Below are 25,140 nucleotides of genomic sequence, written 5' to 3'. Positions count from 1 at the left end.
ACGGTTTTCCACCTTTGATAACTCATCAAGCCAAAAACATCTCAAACCACCACAAATACATTCCGTATCCTTATACGCCTTCAAGATGAAGCTCTCCTCCGCCGTCCTCGCCACCCTGGCCGCCTCCGTCTCCGCAGTCGAAGTCGATTACTTCAAAACTCGCGCCAACTGCTCGAATGGAGCCGTCCGTAACAGCCTAACCATCCCAGATGGCAGCTCAGGCGCGACATGCTACAAGTTCACCACCTCAGCCCAGGCGGTGCGGTTTGGCAAGAATGGGGGCACGCAGGTTGCCAGTGGCTGCAACTTGATCGGCGTGAGTATAGTCGACATCTGTCTTGAGAACGATGGTATGCTGACGGCGTCTTCAGTTCAGCGACGCATCGTGCGGAACGATGGTTACGCTGCAAGTTACCGGCCCAAGCGATGCGGGACAATGTTACAGCACGGCGGGCTCGGATGTCGTTGGCAGCTTCTACTACATCTGCGGCCTCTCACTTCCAACGTCGGAGTAGGGATAGAGAGCCTGGAAGCGGCGCTCGCTGTGGTCGTCGGCGTCCGAGAAGGCGGTGGAGGTCATGGAAGTCGCTCTTTGTACGTGTCGAAGCCTGGATGTTCCGGTAGCTGTACCAGTACCCTCCAAGATCTTATCGTGCTTCCAAGCTTTGTACCGCACCTCCAGAGCGGTTGGCCGTCAGCGTCTGTTCAATACCTGCTCGTGGTGGCCTGTCAAGCCCGTTTGCGTCTTCACCCTCCTCACTCAACTTTCACCCGGCCATGTTGCGGTCAAGGAGAACTTGAACGTCGCGTAGGCACGGCATCTTTTGGGCGTATCACGGTCTTCAAATGCCGTCAATGCATTAGTAAAAGCCAAGGGCACAGACTTGCTGACATACCAAGACGAAGAGACGGTGTCGACTTTCGAGGAAAAGAGTGTGGAGCGTGGGGAGATGCTGGGGAAAGCTGGGGAGAGTTTACCGAACGACCGGGTGAAGATCGGGATGGTGTGAGGATTGTCCCCTCGTTGTGGCGCTCGACTGACTCGCTATCCTGTCGCACATCAACGAGCTTCGTTAAGAGCAGGAGGTGAGACCGCCTTTGTCGGTTTCTGTATCCTTTTCGCGTTCTCCCATGTTGGACTTCGTCAGCGCAAAAGCGTGCCACCCACTTTGACCCGCAGAGCCGACACTTCACTACCCTCAATATTTGTGGTTAAAGAGGTTCGCTGATTTACCTTGCGAGGACGCGAAAGTGTAGGAGCCGAACGGAGCCTGAGAAAGACCTTCAAGTGCTGCTCGTCCTCGCCTGGAACGTAAACTGCAAACCCTATCTCTCCCCTCTGGACTTAACGCATGGCCGAACAACAAGTTGTTGGTGTTTCGGATCGCTCAGAGAAAGAAGCGCACGTCGCGGAGCACTTCGAGCATGGAGTTGATACAAAGGGCAACTTGTCGTACGAGCACGAGGAAGAGGAGCCAGAATTGCACATGAGAACTTACGTTGCGTTGCTCTCGATGTGGCTGCTCAATTTGGTTCAGGTGTTGGCTTTGCAGGGACCACCTGCTGTGGTATGTTCTCCCGGCATGTCTCAGTCACAAGCTCGTATATTGACGACGAGCGCCAGCTGAACTACATTGGCGAAGACCTTAAGGGCTCAGCTTACCAGACTTGGGTGCCCAACAGTCTGTCCCTCGTTCAAGCTGTCCTTGGGCCAGTCATATCGTCTGCATCCGACGCCTTCCAAGCCCGGAAGATCATCTTGGTTGGGTCTTGTGTGGTGTCGTTCGTAGGCTCAGCGATAGCACCGGGCTCGCAGTCCATCGGTCGTTTGATTGCAGCGCAGACACTGATTGGATTTGGATTTGCTGCTGTGCCTCTTGCATATTGCGTGCCGAGTGAGATCTTGCCGCGGAGGTGGAGACCGAGTAAGTATCAGAAGTCTTTCGCGCATGGAAGAACACACACTCTGACAGGTTGTAGTGGCGCAGGCGGTCATCAATGTTGCTGCAGCATTAGGCGCAATCTCCGGCCCGATGGCAATCGGAGGTTTGGTGCACCGGGATCCCGTCAATGGCTGGAGGAACTTCTATGTGTGCTTCTCCAACTAAGCAAAACTTAGTTGAAACCATGCTGATCTCATGGTAGTGGATTCAATTCGCGCTCTGGGGCGCGACTGCACTCGGAATCCAATTCGGCTACAAGCCCCCGAAACGCCGTACAGTCCTCGACGAGCTGAGTCTCTGGCAGAAGATTGGCAAGCTGGACCTCATTGGTTTTGCGTTACTCACAACAGGCCTGGCGCTTCTTCTGACCGGTCTCAATCTCGGAGGTGGCCTGTACCCATGGGCGAGCGGAAACACTCTCGGTCCACTCGTGGTCGGTGCAGTCGTTCTGGTCGCCTTCGGCTTGTATGAGTGGAAGGGGACAAAGACCGGCATCCTCAACCACGAGCTGTTCCAAGGCGGCAAGGCGCAGGGTCGCACCTTCACGCTGTGCGTTTTCTTGATCTTCATCGAGGGCATACTGCTCTTCAGCTATGTGATATTTTATCCCGTTCTGTAAGCACAAAAGGAGCCTATTAGCACCGATATTGAGCTAATGGTACTGGCTCACAGCACAGAGAACTTGTATGAAGCAGACCCGCTCCTCCTAGTAGCAAGGGCCCAGCCCTACTGGATTGCAGCTGGGCTGATGACGTGCATCTACGGCTACGCCAGCACGAAGCTGAGATCCATCCGAGGGCCACTGGGCGTTGGCTTCCTGATCCTGACAGCAGGCACGATTGGCTTCGCAACCCTCCAGCCAGGACAGTCGACCATTGCAGTGGTCATGTCAGGCTTTTCTGGAGTCGGTTTCGGCGCTCCTTTGGTCCTCATCGTCGCTGGCGTGCACCTCTCTGCACCTCACCATCTGATCGCTACCGCGACGGCGGTGACGACTTCTGCAAGAGCTGTAGCTGCGACGGTCTTTACAGCCATCTACGCCGCCTCGTTCTCCAGCCGCGCTGCGACTCTGGTGCCCGCACATGTCGCTTCAGCTGCAGTCGGTGCCGGACTATCGCCAGATGCATTACCAGAGTTCATCCCTGCTTTCTTGGAGAAGCAGGAGAGTGCACTTGCTGCTATCACCGGCGTCACGCCAGCAGTGCTCGCGGCGGCAGCAGGAGGCGCAAAGCAGGGCATTGCTGACTCGTTGCGAGTCGTGTACATGATTGCTGCTCCTTTTGGTGCGGTGGCAGTCATTGCGTGCTTCTTCATGGGCGATCTGAGCAAGACCATGAATTACATCGTGGAGGCGCCCGTGGAGGACTTACACGCCAAGCTGAATCCAGACAAGCTTGATGAGAAGGCTTGATCGCGACACGATGGATGGTTCTGACGTTCATGCCTGGGAGAAGGTAAATATCTTGAGATAGTCGTGCTATGGCTCCTGCTTTATCCTTGGCTCAGCACTTTCTTCTCGTTTCACCACAATGTTGTCGTCGTCAGACGATGAGCCCACTGTACTCGCCCGCTTCGACAGCGGGGACAAAGCGTCTTCACCCAGGATACTCTCGGTCGCCGACAGCCGACTAGTAGCAGACGTCTTCTTCAGCCGTCTTGTACCACCCGTGCTACTGCCTCGCCGTGCCCTCTCCTCCACAGGGCGCCTCGGGACTCGTCCATCCGGCTCTGGAGTAGGCGTGGTAGATCTCGATGATGAGCGAGAATGTGATTCATTGCGAAGCAAGCCCTCCTTTCTGCGCCTTTCCTTGATTTTCTCGGCAGAAGGCTTCTCTTTCAGCGCGAGCTTTTCCAGATCGATCTGCCTTCTGGTCTTGCCACGATACAGCCGGAAGTTCTGAAAGCCTCGCCAGCCGGTCCACCAGAGCCAACCGCCCTCTTGACGCGCGACCTCACGTAGTCGAGTCTTCACCAATTTGCGAAGCTCTGCCCGCCTCGCATTCTCCTTCTCCCAATACTCCAGTCTGTAATTCTCCCAGCCTTCTCGAAAGTCCGGACTGAACGGCTTCGGGAGTAGAAGTAGCTTCAGGACATCCCCAGAAGGCGCAATGTCCTCTTCCACAAGTCCATGTTTTGCAGCATGATGATTCCAGTGCTCTTTCGCTCCGCCGGCCTCAATGTCCTTCGGCAGTACCTGGAAGTTGATCCTCTCCTCCTGGAACCAGCCACTCGGATCCAGCATCCCCAGCCAACCCAGCAACTCAGACAAGAAACTGCCCTTGACCACGACGACCTTCATATTGAACCCTCGCAGACCTCTGTTCGTTGTGCCAACAAATTTCCTCGGCCATCTAACCCCGCGCTCGTACATGCCTGTGCCCCAGAAGAGACATAATGTGACTATGCCAGAACACCAGCCCAGCTTTTCAATTGTCTCAAGGACCCAGTAGACCGACCCGCCGACTCCGCTTCCATCCTCTCGTGGGCGGAAGAAGAGAAGGTAGGTGAACGTGAGTGTCCATGCTAGTAGTCCTGTAAGCAGTAGGAGGTGTAGCCGGAGCCTTGCGCGCAAGCTGAGATACTGTAGGCGCAAGGACGATTCGAGGATGAGGAGGTTCAGGTAGATCTGCGGCGGGCTGGAGGGTAGGCTGTCGCGCGGGTCGCTGGTAGTGGGGAGGTGAGGTGCTACGACGGACTCGCTCGGACTGTTTGCTTTGGCCGACTCTGCGACTTGGGTTGGCGAGACGTTTGGGGGAGGGGTGCCTTTGACGATCTGGTCTAGCTTGGAGTCCGACATTGCTGCCCGAGTGCGGACGGTTATGACTTAGCGACAGCTTTTCCGTGTCATCGTAGCGCCATGTTGAGGGGTTGGTGGCACGGAGTATGAGCTGCCGTCGAGAGAGGTGTTGCTCACCAGGCTTGGCAGGAAGCTTGTGGTTGCAGGTGATTGTCTCCTTAAACGCACTCCTCACTAAATCTCAACCTCGCTTTACGCTGGACCATCTAAACTGGGACGGAAAAGATGTTGGGCCAGATCTCTAGACACGTTATGCAGATGATCTCGTCTTAACAGTACAGCCTACAACTTTGCCTTACCAGCCTTCTCCTCCTCAATCCTCCGCCACATGTTCCTGGTATCCACCATCATCGGCCACAAATGCGACATTCCATTTCCGCTCATCTCACTACGGACCGCTCCCTCCTCGAACAGCGCCTCGTACGGGTTCTTGTCAGGACGAGCCAGCGCACTGTCCAGCTCGAATTCCGTGAACCCGTACGCCTCGATGATGCCGTCGATGTGCTTCGTGGCGATCTCATCCACCACAGAGGCCTTTGCCAGTCTCACTGTTCGGTGCTGAGCTTGTGTCAAAGGCAGTGCGTTGGCCAAGCTGGCGTGATGCGGGTCCTGCAGGATCGAGAGAGCGAAGGCGTGGAATAGTGCTTTGACCGGTTCGAGGAAAGCAGGTTTCTCGCCGTCGAGGTCTGAGAGTAGCTCTTCGAACCCTCTCCAGTATACAAAGTCGCCGTGTGCCATAGTAAGTGCGTGGCATGAATAGCTTGTGTCCCGGCCGGCATCGGTGTCCTCGAAATGCTGCTGGACTAGGTTGACCAGCCGCTCCTCGAGTGCCCAGCGTTGAACTTCGGGTCTGAACCAGTCCTGCTCACTCTCGATTCTGGGCGCCGACACCTTGCTTCGATCTCGCATCTTGCTCAAGTACGACAATGTTGGGAGAGAAGCTTCGGTCCCGTCTCGCCAGTGCTTCAAGATCGCTCGCGGGACTTGTTGGCCGACGACGTAGTTGTCGCCTTCGTAGGTAACGGCATTGATAGCATTGGCGTACATTCTGCCGAAGCCGCTCAGGGCGTGGTAGCCGTGGCCACCGCAGGCGATCCGGCAAGTCTCTACACCGTGGCCAGCAATCTCCGTACTGTACACCTTGGCTCCAACAGTCTGGAGATGGAAGTCTTCGAGCTGAGAGAAGTCGCCCGTCTTGAGGAAATTTGCAGTGTAGGCATCGTACGCTCGTTTGATGTTCTGGCCGACAAGCACCAGAGCGGTTGCTTGAGCCAATAACGGTATCAGACGATGTCTTACGCTTGCGTAGTCGATGACCGTGGTTTCCTCAGGCTGGCTGTTTGTCTTCCGGAACTGCTTGCGGAAAGTAGTGTAGTGGTAAGCAACAGCAACGGGCTTCAGCAGATCCCATCCAGTGCTCTCGGCCATGATCGCTCTCACTGTTACCATCGAGCCATAGCTGTGCTTCTCGTTCTTCGGCTTAATATACGTGCCGTCTCGGAGTACCTGAGCGTTTCTCGCCAGCATCTGCGATCGAGGTATCCGCACATCGTGGAACTGCATTGCTCCGTTGTCTGTCCCGAGCATGCCCTGGAAAGCTTTGGGACCCAGCTCGTAGATCTCCACTCCAGGCATCAAGCGTTGCGTATCGAGCTCCCGTATCTGTGTCAGGAAGAGGTGGTTGCCGTACTCCTTGCCATCGACGATCAAGCGAGCCACGACAATGCTGTGGGTTGCCCACACACCTGTCGTGCCGATCCAGTACTTCGTGCTACTCAGCGTGGGCGAGTTGATGACGAACTCATCCTTCTCCTTGTCGAACGTAGCAGTAGTTTCCAACCCACGCACATTCGATCCATGACCGAGTTCAGTCTGTGCATACGAGCCAAAGATCTCGAACCGTTCTGCCTTGGGAACCCAGATAGCTTTCTGCTCATCGCTCATCTGTCGTTCCAGGTTCGAAAGGAAGATTCGGAATTGAGGTTGGACGGGTAGCATGTTGTCGGTCAGACGGATCGCTTCCATGAATTGGGCATGGGACCAGTTCTCGGTGAGCTTGAGACGGATGAGCTCGCGGGCCTTGAGAGACGCTTGTGTCCAGGCATCCTTTCTTGCCAGCGAAGGAGTGACCACGGATGACTTTGAGAAGATTGGGTTGGCTGAGAAGGCTTTTAGGATGGATTTTCGTCGCCTGAACTTCTCGTCTCCCCAGAGGAATAGCGTGAAGGGGCCTTCGATGGGTTCCTTGGGGATCTTGCGGCCTCGTGGGGTCTCCATGATAGGATGTTGCGATGGAGTTCGATGGCAGTCGTTCGCGTCCAAGTGCTTTCCAATACCAACGCTTGTTGGAGATTTTGGTACGGACAACGATTCGTGAGTAGGCGTTCAGACCACAACAAATTCACCGTTCCGGCCTTCTGGCATTTCCACGATGACACTTCGACTCTGCGGGATCGGTAGCGTGCGCCAACAGTCCTCCGAGGCTCGTGTTGTATAGCCTCGGACCTGCCGTTTTCGCTCGGTGTTTTCTAGATTGGGATGCATATTGAAGACACCAACGCTACGCCAACTTCCTCCACAATGACTCGCGATGCGCGTTCTCCATCGTCCGGATTTGGAGCCATCTGCAGCGAAAGTCAAGTGGCCTCGTTAGAGTTGTGTGCGTCTTCGACAAAAGAGAAGACAGTCGTAACAACACCCCCACGCCATGGCGACAACGTACAAGTCCATTTCCCTCGAACGAACGGGCAACATATACATAATCACGCTCCAGAAGCCACCCGAAAATCGACTGGACGTAGCGGCCTGCCAGGAGCTCATCCGAGCATATCGTCAAATCGAAAAAGAATTCGGCCGCGACTCAGAGGGTGCAGTCATCCTCAGAGGCAACGATGCGAAGTTCTTCACGACCGGCTTAGATCTCCACGAACGAGATGTCAACCCGTTCGTTTCGTCGGACGGCTTTTATCCCCTTCTAGCTACTATACTGGACTTTCCATTCCCGACAGTTGCTCTGATTACTGGCCATGTCATGGGAGGAGCATGTCTGTTGACGCTTGCACACGACTACCGGATCATGAATGACAGTCGAGGGTATTGGCAGATGCCTCCTGTGAATGCTGGACTACATCATGATGGGATGGGCGTGGGTGACCCCAAGAATGATTGCGAGCATTTGTCTTAAGCTGACTTCTTCACAGAGCTTAATCAGGGCAAAGCTGGCGCCTCAGGTGAGGAGGAAAGTGTTGCTGGAGGCCCACCGATACAAAGGCCCGGAAGCATTGAAAGATGGCATTGTCGATGCTGTTGCACCTCCGGATCAGATGCTCGATGTTGCAATCGCTTGGGCAGAGACTTGGAAGTCAAAGGCGAAGATGGGTGTCTACGGTGTGTTGCGCAACGAATTGGTGGGCGAGGCGCTCAAAGCCTGTAAGTCTTCACAATGGACACCTCTCGCGTGCGAGTACTAATCAAGCCTTACCATGACGGCAGACCAGATGAATAGCTACGTACACCACCGAGAGACGGCAAGGGAGCCAAAGATCAAATTGTAAATATCTGGTTCTGTATATGCCTCGCTATGCAAACGTCAAATCTATCTTAGTACTATTCATCGAGACCAAGGACTGCATGCTATCTTCAATTCTGACCTCCAACCTGTCAATTCATCCTTCACAACTTGCTCTTGCCCTTCGACGAGGTCCATCGCTGGACTTCGGGATGATCTTGTCGCGGGAACATCTCATGGACCAAGACTTTCTTGATGACCTTGCCGGTGGCATTTTTCGGAATCGCCTTGACTACTCGCAAGAGCGTTGGCATCTTGTAGCCTGCGAGACTACTTCGTAGATCGGCACGAAGCTCCTCCAACGTCAAAGTCGTCCGAATGTCGTCTCGAAGTACGATAGCAGCGGCAACTCGTTGGCCAAACTCTTCGTCTTCTACACCAACGACCATGACTTCTGCGACGTACTCCAGCCCAAGAATCTCGCGCTCGATGTCCAGGGCGGAGATCTTGTAGCCACCAGACTTCAGGATGTCGATGTTTGCACGGCCTTGGATGGAATAGAAGTCGCCTTCACGCTTGGCTATGTCGCCAGTCTTGAAGTACCCGTCTTCGCTGATGACTTTCCTCGTGGCCTCCTCGTCGAAGAGGTACTTGGAGAACATGATTGGAGTCTTGATCAGGACCTCGCCTTCATCGCCGTTGGAAAGTCTGATGTCGACACCAGGACCTTTCTTTCCTACCGAGCCGTCGGGTACGCCCTGCTTCGCAAGCCACGGTGTCACTGTGAAGGCATTGCCGAATTCAGTACCGCCGTACCTGGTCAGGATTCCACTGCCACCCCTCAGAGCAGTCCACTTCTGCTGCAGTGGACGAGGCAATGCCGACGTACCACAGAGCATAGCACGAATACGGCTAGCACCAGCAGCGTACTGCGAAGCTTCGGGACGCTTGACGAGGACTTGCTCGTAGTGCTGCATGAGCCGCATGTAGATCGTCGGCACTCCGCTAAAGAAATCGAGATCTGCCTTTCTTATACGCTCCCATGTCCAGGCAGTGTCGAAGCCGCCGCTGCGGAACTCAATGCAGCCGCCACTCCAGAGGAAGGGTAAAAGCGTGACTGTGATGCCTGTTGCGTGATGTACGGGCAGAACATGCAGAACCAAATCGCCTTCCCGGATCCCGTGCTGATCGGAGAACTGAGTTGCCACATCGTAGAGGAAGCCTCTCCGCTTGACGCCTCCCTTTGGCGGGCCGGTCGTGCCGCTGGTGAAGATCACGTAGCCAGACTTGTTCAAGTCCATATACCGATCGGAAGATATAATGAGGTCTTCAGGTTTCAAGCAGGGCTGCATCAGATGTGGGCGTATCCGGATTGACTGGAAGGTAGGACGATCTGACTTCCGCAATGCCTCCTCGAGGCCAGTCCCTAGCTTGAGACATCGATCGGCCGTCAACACGGCTACGGCCTGCGCCTGGTTCGCAAAGTACGTGGCTTCCTTGACCGGCAGGTCGGGAGATATAGGCACCGGAATCACTCCCAGAGCAATCAATGTGAGGAAACCGACAGTAAATTCGTAGCCAGCCGGTCCCAGAAGGAGGACGTAGATCTCATCTTCTTTGTCGATGCGTGCGACCACCTCAGCGCTCAGCTGATCCCGTAGATGATTCCGAAAATGCAGTACATCAGTCAAGAGCTGCGTATATGTCGCTGTAAATCCAAAGGTGAGGTCCCGACAGGCAGTCAATGGTTTATGTGCCAACCTGACGAGCCTGCTGAAGAGGAAGAAGTTTGGGAGCACATTGGGACCGATGTGCTTTGGCGACCACCCGCATCGATCAAACGTCGCTTGTCGAGCCATGGGTGCGAACTCCTGAGGGCCGCTCGAACTGTGCCAGACCGCTGGGATTTCTCGGGATTTGTCTTGATTTGGGCTCGCTTCGATGTATGAGCGGATGCGGTCTTGTGGGAAAAATGATCAGACTTATTCTCTCCCTCTCACGCACGATACCAAAGAAGACCAAGAATGCGTGTTGCCAATGTTATGCCCAGATTTGCCTCAGCGCTGGAGTATTCCAATTCTCCGTTCGCAAGCGCTGGGTAGCAAAGTTGGATCACGTGGCTAACGTTCGGTGCCTTCCTAATCGGGCGCCTGCACATGGAACTTCCTCGTTCCCGTCTGCCATCCCCACCCCTCATCTCCACGCCGTAGATCCTTTTAGCCCCCTGCACTTCTGCACAGTGATGCAGCACTCCCATTCCTTACCTCCTATCTCGTGCTCTCCACGCGGGGCGGGGGGGTGCTGGGGAGTGACACTGCTCCCGCTTGCGAGCTGTTGCTTGCTGTGCCACCGGATAGGTGCCGGCTTAGCTGATGGAGTTGAGGCATCGGCAAAGCAGGCACTGATTCATTGAACTTAGCCATATATCTCCAAAGGCATGGCAAGTTGCTTTAAGCGACCTTCTAATCCTACTTCTGTTTCTTCCAATCTGGAACACGCGCCCTTGCTGTCAGCACATCGTGATACTGTCACACGAAAGACGCCATGTTCAAGGACTCACGAGCCGCCGTTGAGGCGGAAGGAGTGTACATTGGCGGGTGGTCGCTGAAGAATGCTTTTGTTCCAAAGAAGCATGCGGGTACTGCAATAAAGCCTTGGGCTTTGCTTGGAGCGGAAGCTTACTGACGTGTCTTGTAGACCTGAACAAAGTCGAGCAGGTGAACTCATTCATCGATTGGGACGAGAAAGAGGAGCGTCGATTGGTCCGCAAACTGGATCTCAGAGTCCTTCTACCATGCTGTATCTTCTACTTTCTGGCGTACCTTGGTAAGCATGCACAATTACCCCTGGTCAGTCTAGACATTTGCTGACAACCTTTGCAAGACCGCGCGAACATGGCAAGTACAGTACTGCAATACACTGCCTGGAGTATCCTCTAACGCTCGTTCCTCAGGGTTTCGCCGCAGTGCTCCAGGCCGACACCCCAGACAGCTTCCGAACGAGTCTCCACCTGCACGGCATTGAGTTCAACTGGTCCATTTCGATCACTTACTTCATGGTCACCCTCCTGCTCATTCCCTCGAACCTTCTCCTGAAGAAACTATCCGGCAAGATCTACTTCCCGTGCGTCATGGTCTGCTTCGGAGCAATTGTTTGTGCAATCGCAGCAGTGAACAATCCGGCTGGCCTTCTGACCGCAAGATTCTTTCTGGGGATTCCGGAGTCTGGCGTGGTTCCTGCTTGTATAATGTACTTCAGCTTCTGGTACAAGCCTTCCGAACGAGCCTTGCGAATTGGCCTGTTCCACGCTGCCAACTCCCTGGCGAGCGCTGTCGGTGCTTTCATTGCAGTTGGTGTAGACAACCTCAACGGAGTGCATGGCCTATCGTCTTGGAGGTAGGTCAATTCCTTGCCGTCATCCGGCCATGACATCTGACTGAAAGCGTAGATACCTGTTCATAATCGAAGGCGCAATGGCGATCGGCATGGCTATTCCGGTGTACTTCCTCCTTCTCACGTTTCCCGAAAACACCACGGCACTCAATGAGCGCGAGAGACACATTGCGATCAACAGATTTGGACGAGGTGCAACACGCTACACAGACGTCACTTGGGACACTCGGGTATTCTTGGAGATCTTTTCGAGACCGAGCACTTACGTCTTCTTCGTCTCGTACCTCTGCCTATTGATTGTGGCAGTCAGTCTTGGAACTTTCCTTCCTATCATTCTCAACACGGTAAGTCGTGGCCGTAACATACCTACGTTCTGCAAGTTGCTGACGTGCCCAGTTCGCCGGGTTTTCTCCATCTCAGTCAAATGTATACACAGCAGCGGTATACTTTGTAAAGATCCCTTGCTACTGGATATGGTCATGGCATGCGGATCTCACGAGGGAGCGAATGTGGCACTATATTCTTCCAGTAATGGCTGCGATCCCATGCTATGCCTTGTGGACGCATGTCGGAGCTCAGCAGTCATTCGGAGGCGTTTCTCCGCTCAGCTTGTATGGCGTTGCGTTTCTCGGGGACCTTGTCAGTATTGCACAGCCAGCTGCTCTAGCTTATAGGTAAGTTTCAGCCAACCTAACAAATCCATAGCTGTCTAACAACCACCACCACAGATCAAGTACACTCTATGGAGCAGCGGAACAAGCAGTCGGAGGCGCATCTGCTATTGCTGCGTTGAGCATATCCAGCATCATCGGACCTCAGGTAACTTCTTCACGCACACCTGCAGCTCATCTTCGACTGACAACCAACAGATCTACCCAGAGAAGGACGCGCCATGGTACCTTCCTGGCTTCTCGGCGGCTTGTGCCACTCTCGCTTTTACCATCATCGGCTTTGCAAGCCTGCCGCTGTGGTTCCTCTGGGAGGCAAAGCGACGCAAGACGAAGACCGGTCATGCAATGCCCAAGCGGGCTTTGGAGGACGCGCTGCATGCCCAGCTCTCGGAGGCTGCCGTTGAGCAGGAGAGGGAGTTTGCTGCCCACGAGGTGAAGCAGCCGCTCGACGAGGGACACCATTTGGAGAATGTGCAGCTGGACGAGCGCCAGGACAAGAAGTAAGGAAGGCTCGGATGCTGGGAGGAGAAGACATCACGATGAAGTATGCCGACACGGACAACGAGGATAAGACGATGGCGTTGACGATGACGGACGGATCGAGTTATGTAGACCCGAACACTCTGGGTTGATAACACGATCCTCCGTTATTAGATCGCGCTCGATGACGAGCTGCAAAAGCGTATTGGTGCGTTTGTTGATGACACCACGCGGACATTGTACATTTTGCAACGTTCTAACAACGCTGTGACGCCCAACACCTCTTCGTCTCTAACTCGTGATACCGTCGTGTGGGTCTCAGCGGCTTTTAGCACAACATGGAGTGCTGCACGCTAGTGGAGTTGTCCAACTGACTCTTTCAATATGCCGGACCTTTTCCGTTTGCAGTAAACACCGAAAGACGCTTCTGTTTGTTGAATGACTCGGGAATAAAGCTTTGAGGCGTTCGGCCAAGTCGAATGTTGGAGAAGAAGCAGTCTTGAGTGCTTGGACTCCATCTTCGGGATCGCGGCAACACATGGTACATAACGCAGGAGTAACTTGGGTGTGCCAACCTAGAAGCCAGCTTCAAGCACAGCCTGCAACTCCCACACAATTCTGTTGACACCTCTGAGAAAAGCTCACCGACCATGGCCAAGAAAGACTTCACAGACGACCTACGTCCTCATCCAGACGCGGACGGAGCGAAGAAATTGGCATCTGAACGCTCAAGATCAAGCATCGACACCGATGAGCTTGCAAATCATGTCTTTGGCTCTGCCTACCTTGAACGACAGCAAAGGGTATTGACCGCGCTGGAACCGGAGAAGATCTTCTCAAAAGCCAATCAAGCCAACCTGTCTCGTCCAGATCGCTACAAGCTTGGTCTGGCGAGAGGCAAGCGAATGCGACAGTTGATGGACAAGCACGGCTGGGACGAAGCCGATATCCTGATGGCTGAGTATTTGATTGACGATCTTCAACCTTACCACTTGCACCTTTCACTCTTCAACTCGGCGATGCGGGAGCAATGTAGTGACGATCAGCGAGCGTACTGGACTCCGAAGATTGAGTCGTGGGAGATCATTGGCGCATATGCGCAGACAGAACTCGGCCATGGGAGTAATGTTCGTGGACTCGAGTGTCAGGCGACGTGGGACCAGAAGACTAAGGAGTTCGTTATCCACAGCCCGACATTGACTGCGAGTAAATGGTGGAACGGCACGCTGGGACGAACAGCCACGCATGCGGTTGTGGTAGCGCAGCTGATGCTTCCTCATGGGCCGAGTGGAAAGCTGGTCTCGTACGGTCCGCGGCCTTTTATCGTGCAGGTGCGAGATAAGAAGACGCATCAGCCGCCTGAGAGTATTGCTGTTGGTGACATTGGGCCAAAGTATGGCTATGTAAGTACCAGGAGCTCTGGAATTGCTTTTGGCAATTGCTGATTGTACCGAAGGCCCCCATGGATAATGCTTATTGTCTGTTCGACCATCACCGAGTCCCTCACAGCGCTCTCTTGTCCAGGTATGCCAGCGTCGATCCTGACACCGGGGCCTACACCAAGCCGACGAACCCAGCATCAGTTTATGGGAGCTTGACAAGGGTAAGTCTCAGCATGTTTGGTTGAGCTACGATCTCAGCTGAATTCACTTCGTAGGGCCGATCTGTAATAGTAATGAATGCTCGTTTGGTGCTAGCCAGAGCCGTCACCGTCGCAATCCGCTACTTGGCGATCCGAAGACAGTTCCGTGACCGAGACGACGCAAACCCGGAAGGTCCTGAATGCGCCGTGCTAGATTACTCCACGGTCCAGATTCGAGTCCTCCCATTGCTGGCAGCCACGTTCGCCCTTCACTACAGCGGTGAAGCAATGAGGGAGTTGTATGAGCGAACTAGATCGACCAATGCATTAGATGGGGATCAAGCTCAGCTTGCGGAGCTGCATAGCACGTCAGCGGGCCTCAAGAGTCTTGCGACCGACCTTGCTGCCAATGGCATCGAGACATGCCGGAGAGCGATGGGCGGGCACGGCTTCGGTGGCGGGACAGGCCTGATCCAACCGAATGCCGATTACCTTTCCAAGCCCACCGTGGAAGGCGATAACTGGATGATCACGCAGCAAGCTGCAAGATACCTGCTCAACCGCGTTGAGGACGTGAAGAAGTCGCCAGCTGGTGAGAGCAGGAGCCGCACCGATGACAACTTGCGTGACTACCACGCCCGAGCCTCCACTCCACCAAAATCCAGACAGCTTTCGGATGAGACCATAGCCGCCGCCTTCGAATGGCGAGTCTCGTTCTTCGCTTTCGAAGCCCACCGCGCCAGGTACATCCAGAAGAAGTCCTGGAACTCAATGCTCATCGACCTCTACAAGCTTTCGCGAGCCTACGCTCAATCGATGCTGGTCGGCAACTTTTACCTGGCAATGCGGCGAAGTACTCTCTCCTGCTCAACAACGACTGAAGTCCTCGGTGACCTGTACCGGCTCTTTGCGCTCAACACCATGGATGCGGAAGCCCGCGAATTCCAGAAGTCGGGGGCAGTGGCCGCGGAAGTCCTTGATACACTGCCGGAGCAGGTTCTCCATTTGATGCAGAAGGTTCGTCCCCATGTTGTGAAATTAGTCGACTCCTTCGCTTTGCCGGACTTCATGTTGGACTCTGCTCTTGGTCGTTACGATGGCAGGGTTTATGAAGACCTGTTCAATCGCGCGCATCGCTTGAATCCGTTGAATCGCCTTACCTTTAACCCGGACTACCGATCGGATGAGATAGTGATGGGAGCCAAAGATGGTGCTGATATGCTGGCGAAGTTGTAAATAGTCAATCTAGTAAAGCTTTGTACAGTCTGATCATGGCGCACAGCCACGGAGTACCTTCCAGCGCATGTGTCTGGTCCTACGCCAAAATGAGTAAGACGTTCGACCAGTCCGCCCAGATACGCCTCCTCTACCATGAGCACAATTCAATGCCACATGCTATCCCTAGTCTTCATCTATCCACCCCATCGCTATGCTGGACGTGGTTAAGCATCAAATCATCTGAACTTGCTCTGGATCTCTTCTTCCGTAAATCTTCTCGTCTTCCGACGAAGCATCTCCGCAATCTCAACCTGACTCATGCCGATCTGATCGCCCATGGGTACGAGGCGGCCAGCGAGATGCATGTAGTCCTTCCGTAGCAGCCTGACGGTCATCATGAGATAGTCAATGTCGTGGAAGACCAGCGCTCTTCCGTTCCGGTACGCCGCTTTAGACTGCAGGAAGTGCACTGGATGTTCGCGCCAGTGCCGTCTGGGGTTGAGATGGTGCGCGGTATGGTATCCATCGTTGAAGCAGAAGCGGTTGCTCTGTGATATTGTCAGCGAGCGTGATCAGGTGCGCAGGGAAGGTAGAGAGGAAGAATACCGCGACGTCAATCAATGTAATGCTTGAGCGGAAGTCGGAATTTGGGTCGATCTCATCGACGAGAGCATGCTGTCCCCAGTTGCCTACCATAAGAGCAAAACGCAGCAAAGCGAAGGGCAGCAGAAGCACAAATGTGCTCGCCCTTGGGTTCAGCTTGGTCATGCAGTAGAGAAAGACGTAACTGGCCATTTCGGAGCAGAAGGCGCGCAGTGCCAGATTGGTTTTGCCCTTTTTGATAAAGTACAATGGCAGCTCCGCCCAACAGAAAAGTAGAAAGCGGAGGTAATAATGCAGGAAATGCAGAACATCATCGCGCTGATACCGGATCGTAGAGGACAGATCGTCCGGACCTGGTGAGAACATCTATTAGCAAGGGTGCAGTATGCCCAGCGGCGAGCGGGGAGGAGTGTGTGATAACTTACCGTTGCTCTCAACGTGGTGGTGCTTAGTGTGGTGGTAGTAGTACGAGTCCCAAGTATGCCCCATGAGCGGTTCCAGGACATACGGGAAGCTCCAGTCCAGCCAGGCCCAGTCCTTTGAGAGAACACCGTTACCATGGATGTGCTGATGCATTACCAGGGTGAAGGAGCCGGCGCACCAGACTGTGTAGACCGTATGCAGTAGTCCATGGATGTACGAGAAGTTCAGGTAGAGGCAGACTGCGCTCCCCAGGTTGATGGTCATGTACTGCAGGATATGCGTAAGGAACACCACATCTGTCGGATGCCGCACGATTCGCGTGGCCAGGCGAGTGTACGGCTTCACGATGTAGCTGTTGACCCATCCAGGGAGGTCCTTGTCGTCCCATGATGTGAAGACAGTGGGTGCAAATTCGATGCGCTCCGGGTTGTTGTATGCCTTTAGGAGGGCAATGGATTGCTTGTCATGGTCAAACTCTCCTTTTTCTTGGTCGGAGTGTTTCTCAATCAATTCTGGTGGGATCTTGTCCTTCTCCGCGCACGGGTTGCCACGAGTGTCAGTCCTGACATCTTGGATGAGGTTCTCAAGAACGACGATGTCTGGCTGCGTGTTATATGGGTTTATTTGGTAATCCATCGTCACCAATGAAAGTTAAGGGACGAATCTCACAGGATCGACGTTGAATTGAACCACAGCACCGAAGTCTAGATTCGACAAGCGGCTCTTGGCATACTCTAATTCAACTCCTTGGACCCCGACTTCACTTTTTTCCTTCCTACGATCTCAATATAACCCATAATTTCGCGTATGATACGGTGTGCGAGCCACGAAAGAATGCGCTGCACGATGATCGTTCATTGTATGGTTGCTATGAACTGAGCATCTGCTTTATGACCACACTCATACTCTCACTCCGTCAAACCCACGACCTTGTCCGCCATCTGAGTTCCTGAATCGCGGACAGAAGCAGCTGTTTGTCGAATTCAGGATCCGCATCCTTCAAATGTCCCATCAGCTAGCACCCCTGGGTTTGCTTCACCATCATCTCAACCACGACTAGGTTGCGGAGCAGGCGGAGGTGGTGGCGGAGGTGGAGGCCGAATGATCCTGAGCCAGGAGGTGCTGGACCTGGACCCGTTCCTGAGCCGGCGGCCGCGGTACGCAGGATCACCTCCCTGGCACGAACAGCCTCCGGTGACCGCGGTGGATTGGCTGGAAACAGCGCGTTGAACATGTTCGCACGTTGTTGCCGCGTCAGATTCGGCAGTGCGCCGATTCGAAGAACCTCCGCGTCCTCCTGTGGTGTCCAACTGAGCGCGTGACGGCCACGCCCATGGCTTCGGATGGTATGTGGAGGACGGGGAGGGAATGAGGTCAACTGGCCGCGGGCCGGAAAGGTGAAGCCGGTACCAGGAGGAGCCGGATTCTGACCGCCTGTGGCATTACCGGAGCCGAACGGTGGTTCCCCAGCATCCGCTCGACGTCCCAGCTCCTCAAGATCGTCCCATCCAGTGGGATCGTCCTCCTGTTTGAAAGTGTCAGCTGCTGCTGCTGGTGTTGCGTGTTGCATTCAGCTGCCGATGCGCAAAACAGTGACTTACCTCGTCTTGCTCCTGCGTAGGAGCTTCTGACCGCTGGTCCGAGGTGCCATCAATGCCCAAGATGCCCTGACTGCTGGCCGTCTCCTACCAGGCACGTTAATCACCACGACTGAAGGGTAGGTCAACTGTTTCGCTTGGACTCACAGGAATGCCGGCCTGCTCTTGGCCCCCCTCACCTGCCTGTGCAGCAGGACGAACAGCACGATCTTCCCCTTCTGTCGGTGGGACCTTTTGCATGTGAGCTCAATCGCGCAAAGCCGATAACACAAGAGTGAACTTACTGGCGCGCTTTGCCTGCTGTCGGACATCGTGCTGGTGTTGCTCTTGTCCAAGGAAAGTCTGCTGTGCTGATGTATACGTCGAACAGCGGTGTATTGCTGTTCGAGTGTGGTGTTGGTATAATGAGTACATGGATTTGCGGTTTGGAAGCCCTTCTAGAGAAATAATGTAGGCTTATGGGGGTCAATGCTCAGACCAAACAGGCAAGCGATCAAGTGACGTGACGTCTTTTCGTTTGTCTAATCTCCTGGGCTTTGGCCGCACGTGCAAACTCACCCTTCCGGCCGCAAAGAATCTTTACAGCTTGTTCCTCCAACAAGCCATCGCACAACGCTCAGCAAGCAAACACCCTCCTCAGCCATGGATTCAGCAACAGAGGAGAACAACCAGCCAACCAACGACAACGAAGACCTCAAAGCTAACCTCAACGCATCCGACGCCCAATTGCAAGACGCCTGGACTACTGAAGACCTCAGCAACGAACCATTTCTTGAAAGCTTGAGACGGTGCGAACGCCTTCTGACATACCTGCGCACGAGGGTGGACTTCATGGTCTCGTCGGACGAAGCCATGGAGGTGAGTGCGCACGAGAATCGAACGCGTCTGCTTTGACTAACGCATAATGTCTCTCAGAGAGGCGACAGAGCCGCCGTCAACGCAATTCGGAGGAGACGAGACGAGCACGAGGCGCAGTCTGAGTTCGCGGGACCGCCAGCCGAACAAGCCATCAGCAGCGACAGCAAGCAGGGCGTGAATGAGGGAGCGGCATGGTCGATGGCGACCGAGACGCACCGGGCGCACGAGCACTATGCCGGGTCGTGATGGTTTTAGCAGCTTGGGCCGTATACTGATTGCTTCGAATCAAACGGCATATACGCAAGTGCAGCGGTCAGATGGGATGCTTTGTGAAGTGCCATTAGCAAAGGCGCCGCATTTAGCATGCCTTCCTATCGCAAATGCAATGGAGCTGTTCATACCTCAAGCAATTGCAACCGATAGACAAAGACGCAGCATTTCCTTCCATAATTTCTAGCAAACTCAGCGGTCGCGCGGGGACAGATGGGAAAGACGCCCGCTCATCGGCGGCTGCTGTCAGAAGATCACCAAAGTCCTTATCGGAAGAGAGACAGCGAGGACGACGAAGCCCAACAACCAGAGGGACGGGAATCAGAGCAGTGAGCTTGACACGTGTCTTGGGTTGTGAAGGAGCCATGTCAACAGCCGTGCGCTAAGGGTGGGAGATGACGATCCAAGAGGGAGTGGAGATGCGGGCTGAGAGACGAGATGGATGACTTTAGGACACATGAGGTTGCAGCCTCTCAGTAGCCCGACGATGTTAAATTGTTGTGTACGTTTATTGCTTGCGCGAGACAGACGTGTCGGACTGTAGGGTAGCTTTGTTGTGTCTAGCACAGCTCGAGCGATGCAAGGGATGCGTCTCGTAACGACAAGGCATGATTTTACACCGTGAGAGAGTCTTGCGTCTCTGATAGTTTGACCATATTGGTGAGTTGTGGGATTGAATTTCCAGAACGTTGTATACAGCTGCCTTGGACCGTGGCCTGTTACCAGGGTGGTTGCAAGAGACACTCTTTGTTCATGATCAAAAACCTGCCTCATCTCCCTTGTACCCTCCAAGACCCCCGAAGGCACCCACTCCCAAGGCTAGACATCATCCAGCATATATACACGCTCCCCAAACGCCCATCCTACCCTCCACCCCGAAGCCGATCATACCATCCCTCGTCCATCCACTTTCCGTAGCAGCCCTCATCGTTCTCGGCCCTCACCGAGCGCGCCAGATACTCGTCGTCCATGTTGCGGTACATGAGCGACAGCTTCCCGAAGAAGCGCTGGTGTTGCGAGAAAGTCTTGTTGAATGGTCCCGCGAAGTCTCCGGCAGCTTTGAAGAGCGCGTACACGCCCCAGAAGATGGCGATCTCGACAGAGTCGCTGCCCGAACCCAAGACTCGGGAGAGGAGGGTCTTGCGGTAGATGGCGCTGCGCATCTCTTTGCGCTTTTGGATTTTTCGTGGCTTGAACCAAGGAGCATCACGGTCCAAATGGCGAAGCTTGTGCTGCTTGAGCTTGATCTCAGACAGGATGGACAGGGCGGTGATGATTTGCAGCCTGACGTCTTCAACCGACAGACCGGCCTTTACGTAGGCTTTGAGGGTACGGTGGACGCCATGCTTGATCGACACCGTCAATGGCTCCTCGACCCAGGTGACGGGGAAGAAGTGTGTTGCTTCTGATCCGTTGGTTGTCGTCGATGACACTGCATCGGTTGTCGAGCTGAGGACGATCGGTGCGCTGGCTGTGCCGTCCATGGTTCGTAGGTGAAGTTTGGGCTGATATACAGTGTCAGGAGATCATATACTGGATGCGCCAGGCCCATCTTGAGCCTGGCGAAGGGCTTGGTACTCACGTTTCTTTTATGCTGGTGTCCTTTGAGACGGATCGCTTGCTTCTGTGCTTGCTGGTAGGATTGTTCTTGTCAATGTTCAGAGAGCAGGAGGGTGAGCTTTTGACGTTCTCGTTGTTGACAGGGCCTTCAGGGAGTGAACACGGGAGGGCTAACAGGGGGCGGAGCGGACTAGCGTCTGCAAAGGAAGTTGATGGAACCCTCCATAGGCCATTGAGGAAGCCCGTGCTTAATTTCACCAGCATGTCGATTTCTTCCGGCCTTCAACCACGAGCAATTCCGATACACCAACACTGCTCCCAACACCAGCAGTCCTTCCTTCTTCTCGGGCCCCCACTTGATCGAACCCTTTGAAGCACACCTACCGATAAAAACAAAAGCACGATCAGTATATATCCTGCTTTCTGATCAGCAGCACGCAAGCAACCACCGTGGTTAGTTTTTCACTTCTCCCCTTGAAGGTCACAACCAGACACTGACTTCACCTAGAACGACACACCTGCCGTCATGGAGAAGCAGACCGACGTGATGGCCAGCGCCTTCACGTCCGGCTATCCAGTTCGGCAACAGGTCATCGTTGGCCTGATCGCTGTCTTAGAATCCGGCACATCGAGGGTCACGTCAACCCGGAAGTTGCAGATGCGCACCGCCCTGCACGCGATCATCGGCCAGTGGGTCGATCTGAGAAACGCTGGGGTTGAGGAGAAGCACGTGTACCACGAGGTCACGTACAGTGCTGTTGGTTGTGAGGAGGCAGAGGACGATGAGCGCCAGCTTCGCGATCGGTTGACGATGCTGGGTGGACAGGAGGAGGCTGCGGGTGCGCAGTCGTCGGCCATGAGACTGCGTGATGATGCCAGTCAGGAAGCGGTTGTGATTGCGCACAAGGACACCATCGATGCCGAAATCAGGGACATTGAGTCCCAGCTCAGTCGGAGGAGTCAAGACATTCGCTTCCGCACGGCTCGCGCTCTGAGTGACATCCTTGAGGCTGCGCAATGGGGTAGCTCTTCGGCAGAGGATGGAAGCAGCAGCGTGGACCTCTCCGGAAGGACGTTGCAGACAGCGATCGACGGCATGAAGGCTATCTGCACGCCAATCGACGCCCAGCTCGGGAGGGCAGATTACGGAGTGTCAGGCACTGGGGATGACGGAGGTCAAGAGGACGAGCAGGATGGTGGGCAAGAAGATGGCCAGGATGGCGACCAGAATGGCGACCAGAATGGCGAGCAGGACGAGGAGTCGGATGCGAGCGTAAAGTCGGTCCAAAGTAAGTGTCAGCTTCTACGATGCCTCTCTTAACCTCTACTTACACTACACGCAGGCGTCCGAGACAAACGCTTCGGGAAGAAGCGTCCCGACTACACCGAGGATGAAGATGAGATCCTCATCAACATTCACCTCGACAACCCGACGGCCACGTACCAGGTCCAGGCCAACATGCACAACGCCCACATGACAAAGAAGTGGGCTCAAGAAGGCCGGGGGTTGTGGCGCGAGCGTACAAGAGCTGCAGTCCAGAAGCGCATCGCTGGCTTCCGTGAGAAGGGCTTGCTCTGAGGTCGAGGCTTCGGTGGTTTGTCGAGATGACAGCGTTTGAGCAAGGCGTTGGGGGGTTGACTATGGCATGGGAAGGGGATGTACAGCATAGGAGGAGGCGAGGTGAGGTCGGCTATGTATGTCGGCATTCGGCATTGGCACATCGGCGTTCGGTGGAGAGTGACAAGAACTACCCGGTTCAGGCAGGTCAACAACACTGTCAGATAACCAGGGTAGACGTCTCCTCTACAGGAACGCCGTGACTGTACTCACATCATGTTGAAATCAATCCCATCATAAGCACAAGCCTTTCCTTTGTCTCCTCAACCCCTCCTCAGCTCTCTCCTTCATTATGCATTTCGAGCGCATCAGCAACTTATACCTACAAACCTCCAGCTGGATTAATAGCCAGATACCCTTCACGCAAGGAATATCTCCGAGTAAAGACAATGGCTTTGATTCTGATGCAGTACATTCCTTCTACCCGAGCAAGAAGACAATCAGCTGACTCTCAGCAGACACCAGCGTACAAGGATCTAGTCTGGCACAACTGCTATGGAGACTTCAAATGTGCGCGGCTCGAAGTGCCAATGGACTGGCACGGGACTTCAGAAGAAGCCTCCAAGACCGTCGAGTTGGCATTGGTAAAGGTGGATGCGCTGGTGCCAATTACGGATAAGAATTATGGCGGCGCTGTTGTGCTGAATCCTGGTGAGCATGGATGACCCACGAGGTCGTTCCAACTGTCATCAGCTACTCATGTTGCTATACAGGTGGCCCTGGTGGCTCGGGCGTTGGTCAAGTACTTAGGGGTGGTCACCATGTTCAGAAGATCCTCTCTGCTGGGCCAGATGCAGATGAACATACGGCAAAGGTATGTACACCACAGCCTGTTGACCAGCCGAACTCCACGCATGCACACTCTTCCACGCCTGTATAGCCCACTGACTAATTGAAGTACTTCGACATCATCGGCTTCGACCCAAGAGGAGTCAACAACACTCGCCCGCTCTTTACATGCTTCCCTGACCACCTCGCCGCAGCAGCATGGGCGTTGGAAGAGGACGCCAATGGCTTCATGGACACCTCAGATATCGCTTTCGACAACGTCTGGGCAAGCAAGCGAGCGATGGCTGAAGGTTGTAGCAAGCGATGGGCTGAGGAGGTGAGCAGATCAAGCCTTACTTTGATGAAATTCTAACATTGTATAGGGTCTCGCAAAGCATATGGACACAGCACCGGTTGCGAGAGATATCGTCGAGATCTTTGAGCGGCACGGCGAGTGGCGAGAGAAGGAGGCGAAGTGGCTGCTGTCTCTTCCGGAGGCTGCTTCGTATTCGGAAGCAGATCGTGAGGAGATGGCTGCCCGAACGAAATACAAGCCTGGCAAGGAGATGGTACAGTATTGGGGCTTTGTAAGCACTCTACCAGAGCAACTCTGTACTTATGCTGATGAAGACGCAGAGCTACGGGACCATCCTCGGAAGCCATCTCGCGACAATGTACCCCGACCGTATCCACCGCGCAGTCCTCGACGGCGTGGCAGACTCCCACGACTACATGGCCGCCGGCTGGACGACTAATCTCCGCGACACTGACATGCTTGTCGCCAAATTCGCCGAGTACTGCCACGAAGGTGGGCCGGGCCACTGTGCAATGTACCACGAAGACGGCCCAGCAGTCATCGCAGGGAATGTCCAGAAAGCCATGACCGCTTTGAAACACAACCCTATTTCTGTATCAGGCAACAGCACCTACGGCCCAGAGATAGTGACGGACAACGATCTCAAGCGGCTCCTGCGGGATATCGTCTACAATCCGCTCCGCGAACTACCCACGACCGCGCAAGTCATGCACGAGATCTTGCAAGGCTCGGCACCCACCCTCGCGGACTGGAAAAGGAAATCACGCCCTGCCATCGGTGAGTCGCTAAGCTACGAATGCGAGCGAGACGGTCCGTATTCTGCTTCTTGCCATACAACGAGCCAGTCCTCTATGATTCAGTGGGAAGCTACCTACGGCATCGCCTGCACAGACGGCTCACCTCGGACCGGCGAAACAAAGGAGGAGTTCAAGCAGTACGCGGATAAACTCATGGCATCAAGCGGTCTCATCGGCGCAGCATGGGCGTCGATAATGCTGCCTTGCACGTCATGGCATGCGCGTCCGCATTGGCGGTATGATGGGAACTTCCACAATACCACCGCGCACCCTATCTTATTCGTGGGCAATACATTCGACCCTGTCACGCCACTGCATAACGCCTTCGTCATGGCTAAGGGTTTCGAAGGGGCCGGGGTGTTGCATCAGGATTCAGAGGGGCATTGCACGTATGCTAGTCCGAGTATGTGTTCGGGCAGAGCTCTGCGGGAGTACTTCCAGACCGGGACGTTGCCGGGGAAGATGGGAGGGCTTGAGGACTGGGAAGGGATGGGGAAGGTTTGTGGGGTTGATAGGGTGCCTTTCGATGGGTATGAGAAGGGGAGCACACCGGGGCTGCCGGAGGGTGAGACGGATCGGGAGTTGTGGGAGGCGATGGTTGGGTTGAATCAGGTGTGGCCGTGAGAGAAGCGTTCCCGCCTTGCGATGTCTTGATTCTCTGAATTTTGTTTTTGTGAACGAGAAGAGGAAGAATGCATCGAGACATACTGTTGGTAAGTGCGGACGTGGTGCTGTGG

General features: G+C 54.5%; 14 protein-coding genes across 14 annotated transcripts; 8 read left to right on the top strand and 6 right to left on the bottom strand.

The window, feature by feature from the left end:
* Nucleotides 1-85: 85 nt before the first annotated feature.
* LTR77_000606 (uncharacterized protein) lies at nucleotides 86-515 on the top strand (the record flags this gene model as incomplete). The annotated part of the gene is made up of 2 exons (XM_064797871.1): nucleotides 86-316; nucleotides 372-515. The coding sequence occupies 2 exons, from the start codon at nucleotides 86-88 to the stop codon at nucleotides 513-515; spliced, it is 375 nt and encodes a 124-aa protein (XP_064664105.1).
* Nucleotides 516-1,352: 837 nt separating this feature from the next.
* Nucleotides 1,353-3,354, top strand: LTR77_000605 (uncharacterized protein; the record flags this gene model as incomplete). The annotated part of the gene is made up of 5 exons (XM_064797870.1): nucleotides 1,353-1,568; nucleotides 1,625-1,925; nucleotides 1,981-2,090; nucleotides 2,146-2,558; nucleotides 2,616-3,354. 5 exons carry the CDS (start codon nucleotides 1,353-1,355, stop codon nucleotides 3,352-3,354), a joined length of 1,779 nt encoding a protein of 592 aa, XP_064664104.1.
* Nucleotides 3,355-3,420: 66 nt separating this feature from the next.
* On the bottom strand, nucleotides 3,421-4,740 carry SPO7 (Nem1-Spo7 phosphatase regulatory subunit; the record flags this gene model as incomplete). The annotated part of the gene is made up of 1 exon (XM_064797869.1): nucleotides 3,421-4,740. One exon carries the CDS (start codon nucleotides 4,738-4,740, stop codon nucleotides 3,421-3,423), a length of 1,320 nt encoding a protein of 439 aa, XP_064664103.1.
* A 282-nt stretch (nucleotides 4,741-5,022) lies between these two features.
* Nucleotides 5,023-7,017, bottom strand: LTR77_000603 (uncharacterized protein; the record flags this gene model as incomplete). Its single annotated transcript, XM_064797868.1, has 1 exon — nucleotides 5,023-7,017. The coding sequence occupies one exon, from the start codon at nucleotides 7,015-7,017 to the stop codon at nucleotides 5,023-5,025; it is 1,995 nt and encodes a 664-aa protein (XP_064664102.1).
* A 430-nt stretch (nucleotides 7,018-7,447) lies between these two features.
* Nucleotides 7,448-8,294, top strand: LTR77_000602 (uncharacterized protein; the record flags this gene model as incomplete). Its single annotated transcript, XM_064797867.1, has 3 exons — nucleotides 7,448-7,885; nucleotides 7,941-8,169; nucleotides 8,233-8,294. The coding sequence occupies 3 exons, from the start codon at nucleotides 7,448-7,450 to the stop codon at nucleotides 8,292-8,294; spliced, it is 729 nt and encodes a 242-aa protein (XP_064664101.1).
* A 118-nt stretch (nucleotides 8,295-8,412) lies between these two features.
* Nucleotides 8,413-10,107, bottom strand: LTR77_000601 (uncharacterized protein; the record flags this gene model as incomplete). The annotated part of the gene is made up of 1 exon (XM_064797866.1): nucleotides 8,413-10,107. The coding sequence occupies one exon, from the start codon at nucleotides 10,105-10,107 to the stop codon at nucleotides 8,413-8,415; it is 1,695 nt and encodes a 564-aa protein (XP_064664100.1).
* A 685-nt stretch (nucleotides 10,108-10,792) lies between these two features.
* Nucleotides 10,793-12,816, top strand: LTR77_000600 (uncharacterized protein; the record flags this gene model as incomplete). The annotated part of the gene is made up of 7 exons (XM_064797865.1): nucleotides 10,793-10,886; nucleotides 10,946-11,097; nucleotides 11,202-11,644; nucleotides 11,697-11,985; nucleotides 12,038-12,315; nucleotides 12,370-12,460; nucleotides 12,511-12,816. The coding sequence occupies 7 exons, from the start codon at nucleotides 10,793-10,795 to the stop codon at nucleotides 12,814-12,816; spliced, it is 1,653 nt and encodes a 550-aa protein (XP_064664099.1).
* A 626-nt stretch (nucleotides 12,817-13,442) lies between these two features.
* LTR77_000599 (uncharacterized protein) lies at nucleotides 13,443-15,610 on the top strand (the record flags this gene model as incomplete). The annotated part of the gene is made up of 3 exons (XM_064797864.1): nucleotides 13,443-14,195; nucleotides 14,249-14,395; nucleotides 14,450-15,610. 3 exons carry the CDS (start codon nucleotides 13,443-13,445, stop codon nucleotides 15,608-15,610), a joined length of 2,061 nt encoding a protein of 686 aa, XP_064664098.1.
* Nucleotides 15,611-15,828: 218 nt separating this feature from the next.
* On the bottom strand, nucleotides 15,829-17,254 carry LTR77_000598 (uncharacterized protein; the record flags this gene model as incomplete). Its single annotated transcript, XM_064797863.1, has 3 exons — nucleotides 15,829-16,140; nucleotides 16,286-16,548; nucleotides 16,621-17,254. The coding sequence occupies 3 exons, from the start codon at nucleotides 17,252-17,254 to the stop codon at nucleotides 15,829-15,831; spliced, it is 1,209 nt and encodes a 402-aa protein (XP_064664097.1).
* A 379-nt stretch (nucleotides 17,255-17,633) lies between these two features.
* Nucleotides 17,634-18,527, bottom strand: LTR77_000597 (uncharacterized protein; the record flags this gene model as incomplete). The annotated part of the gene is made up of 4 exons (XM_064797862.1): nucleotides 17,634-18,143; nucleotides 18,220-18,303; nucleotides 18,364-18,447; nucleotides 18,501-18,527. The coding sequence occupies 4 exons, from the start codon at nucleotides 18,525-18,527 to the stop codon at nucleotides 17,634-17,636; spliced, it is 705 nt and encodes a 234-aa protein (XP_064664096.1).
* Nucleotides 18,528-18,858: 331 nt separating this feature from the next.
* On the top strand, nucleotides 18,859-19,320 carry LTR77_000596 (uncharacterized protein; the record flags this gene model as incomplete). Its single annotated transcript, XM_064797861.1, has 2 exons — nucleotides 18,859-19,074; nucleotides 19,132-19,320. 2 exons carry the CDS (start codon nucleotides 18,859-18,861, stop codon nucleotides 19,318-19,320), a joined length of 405 nt encoding a protein of 134 aa, XP_064664095.1.
* An 887-nt stretch (nucleotides 19,321-20,207) lies between these two features.
* Nucleotides 20,208-20,896, bottom strand: LTR77_000595 (uncharacterized protein; the record flags this gene model as incomplete). Its single annotated transcript, XM_064797860.1, has 2 exons — nucleotides 20,208-20,849; nucleotides 20,879-20,896. The coding sequence occupies 2 exons, from the start codon at nucleotides 20,894-20,896 to the stop codon at nucleotides 20,208-20,210; spliced, it is 660 nt and encodes a 219-aa protein (XP_064664094.1).
* Nucleotides 20,897-21,430: 534 nt separating this feature from the next.
* On the top strand, nucleotides 21,431-22,483 carry LTR77_000594 (uncharacterized protein; the record flags this gene model as incomplete). The annotated part of the gene is made up of 2 exons (XM_064797859.1): nucleotides 21,431-22,193; nucleotides 22,248-22,483. 2 exons carry the CDS (start codon nucleotides 21,431-21,433, stop codon nucleotides 22,481-22,483), a joined length of 999 nt encoding a protein of 332 aa, XP_064664093.1.
* A 428-nt stretch (nucleotides 22,484-22,911) lies between these two features.
* Nucleotides 22,912-25,027, top strand: LTR77_000593 (uncharacterized protein; the record flags this gene model as incomplete). The annotated part of the gene is made up of 5 exons (XM_064797858.1): nucleotides 22,912-23,173; nucleotides 23,236-23,336; nucleotides 23,421-23,627; nucleotides 23,674-23,877; nucleotides 23,927-25,027. 5 exons carry the CDS (start codon nucleotides 22,912-22,914, stop codon nucleotides 25,025-25,027), a joined length of 1,875 nt encoding a protein of 624 aa, XP_064664092.1.
* Nucleotides 25,028-25,140: the final 113 nt, after the last annotated feature.

Source organism: Saxophila tyrrhenica (genome assembly GCF_035928015.1).
Source record: "Saxophila tyrrhenica strain CCFEE 5935 chromosome Unknown scaffold_1, whole genome shotgun sequence".
Taxonomy (NCBI): Eukaryota; Fungi; Ascomycota; class Dothideomycetes; order Mycosphaerellales; family Extremaceae; genus Saxophila; species Saxophila tyrrhenica.
Note: the sequence above shows the minus strand (reverse complement) of the source record. Positions and strands in the feature narration are given on the sequence as shown.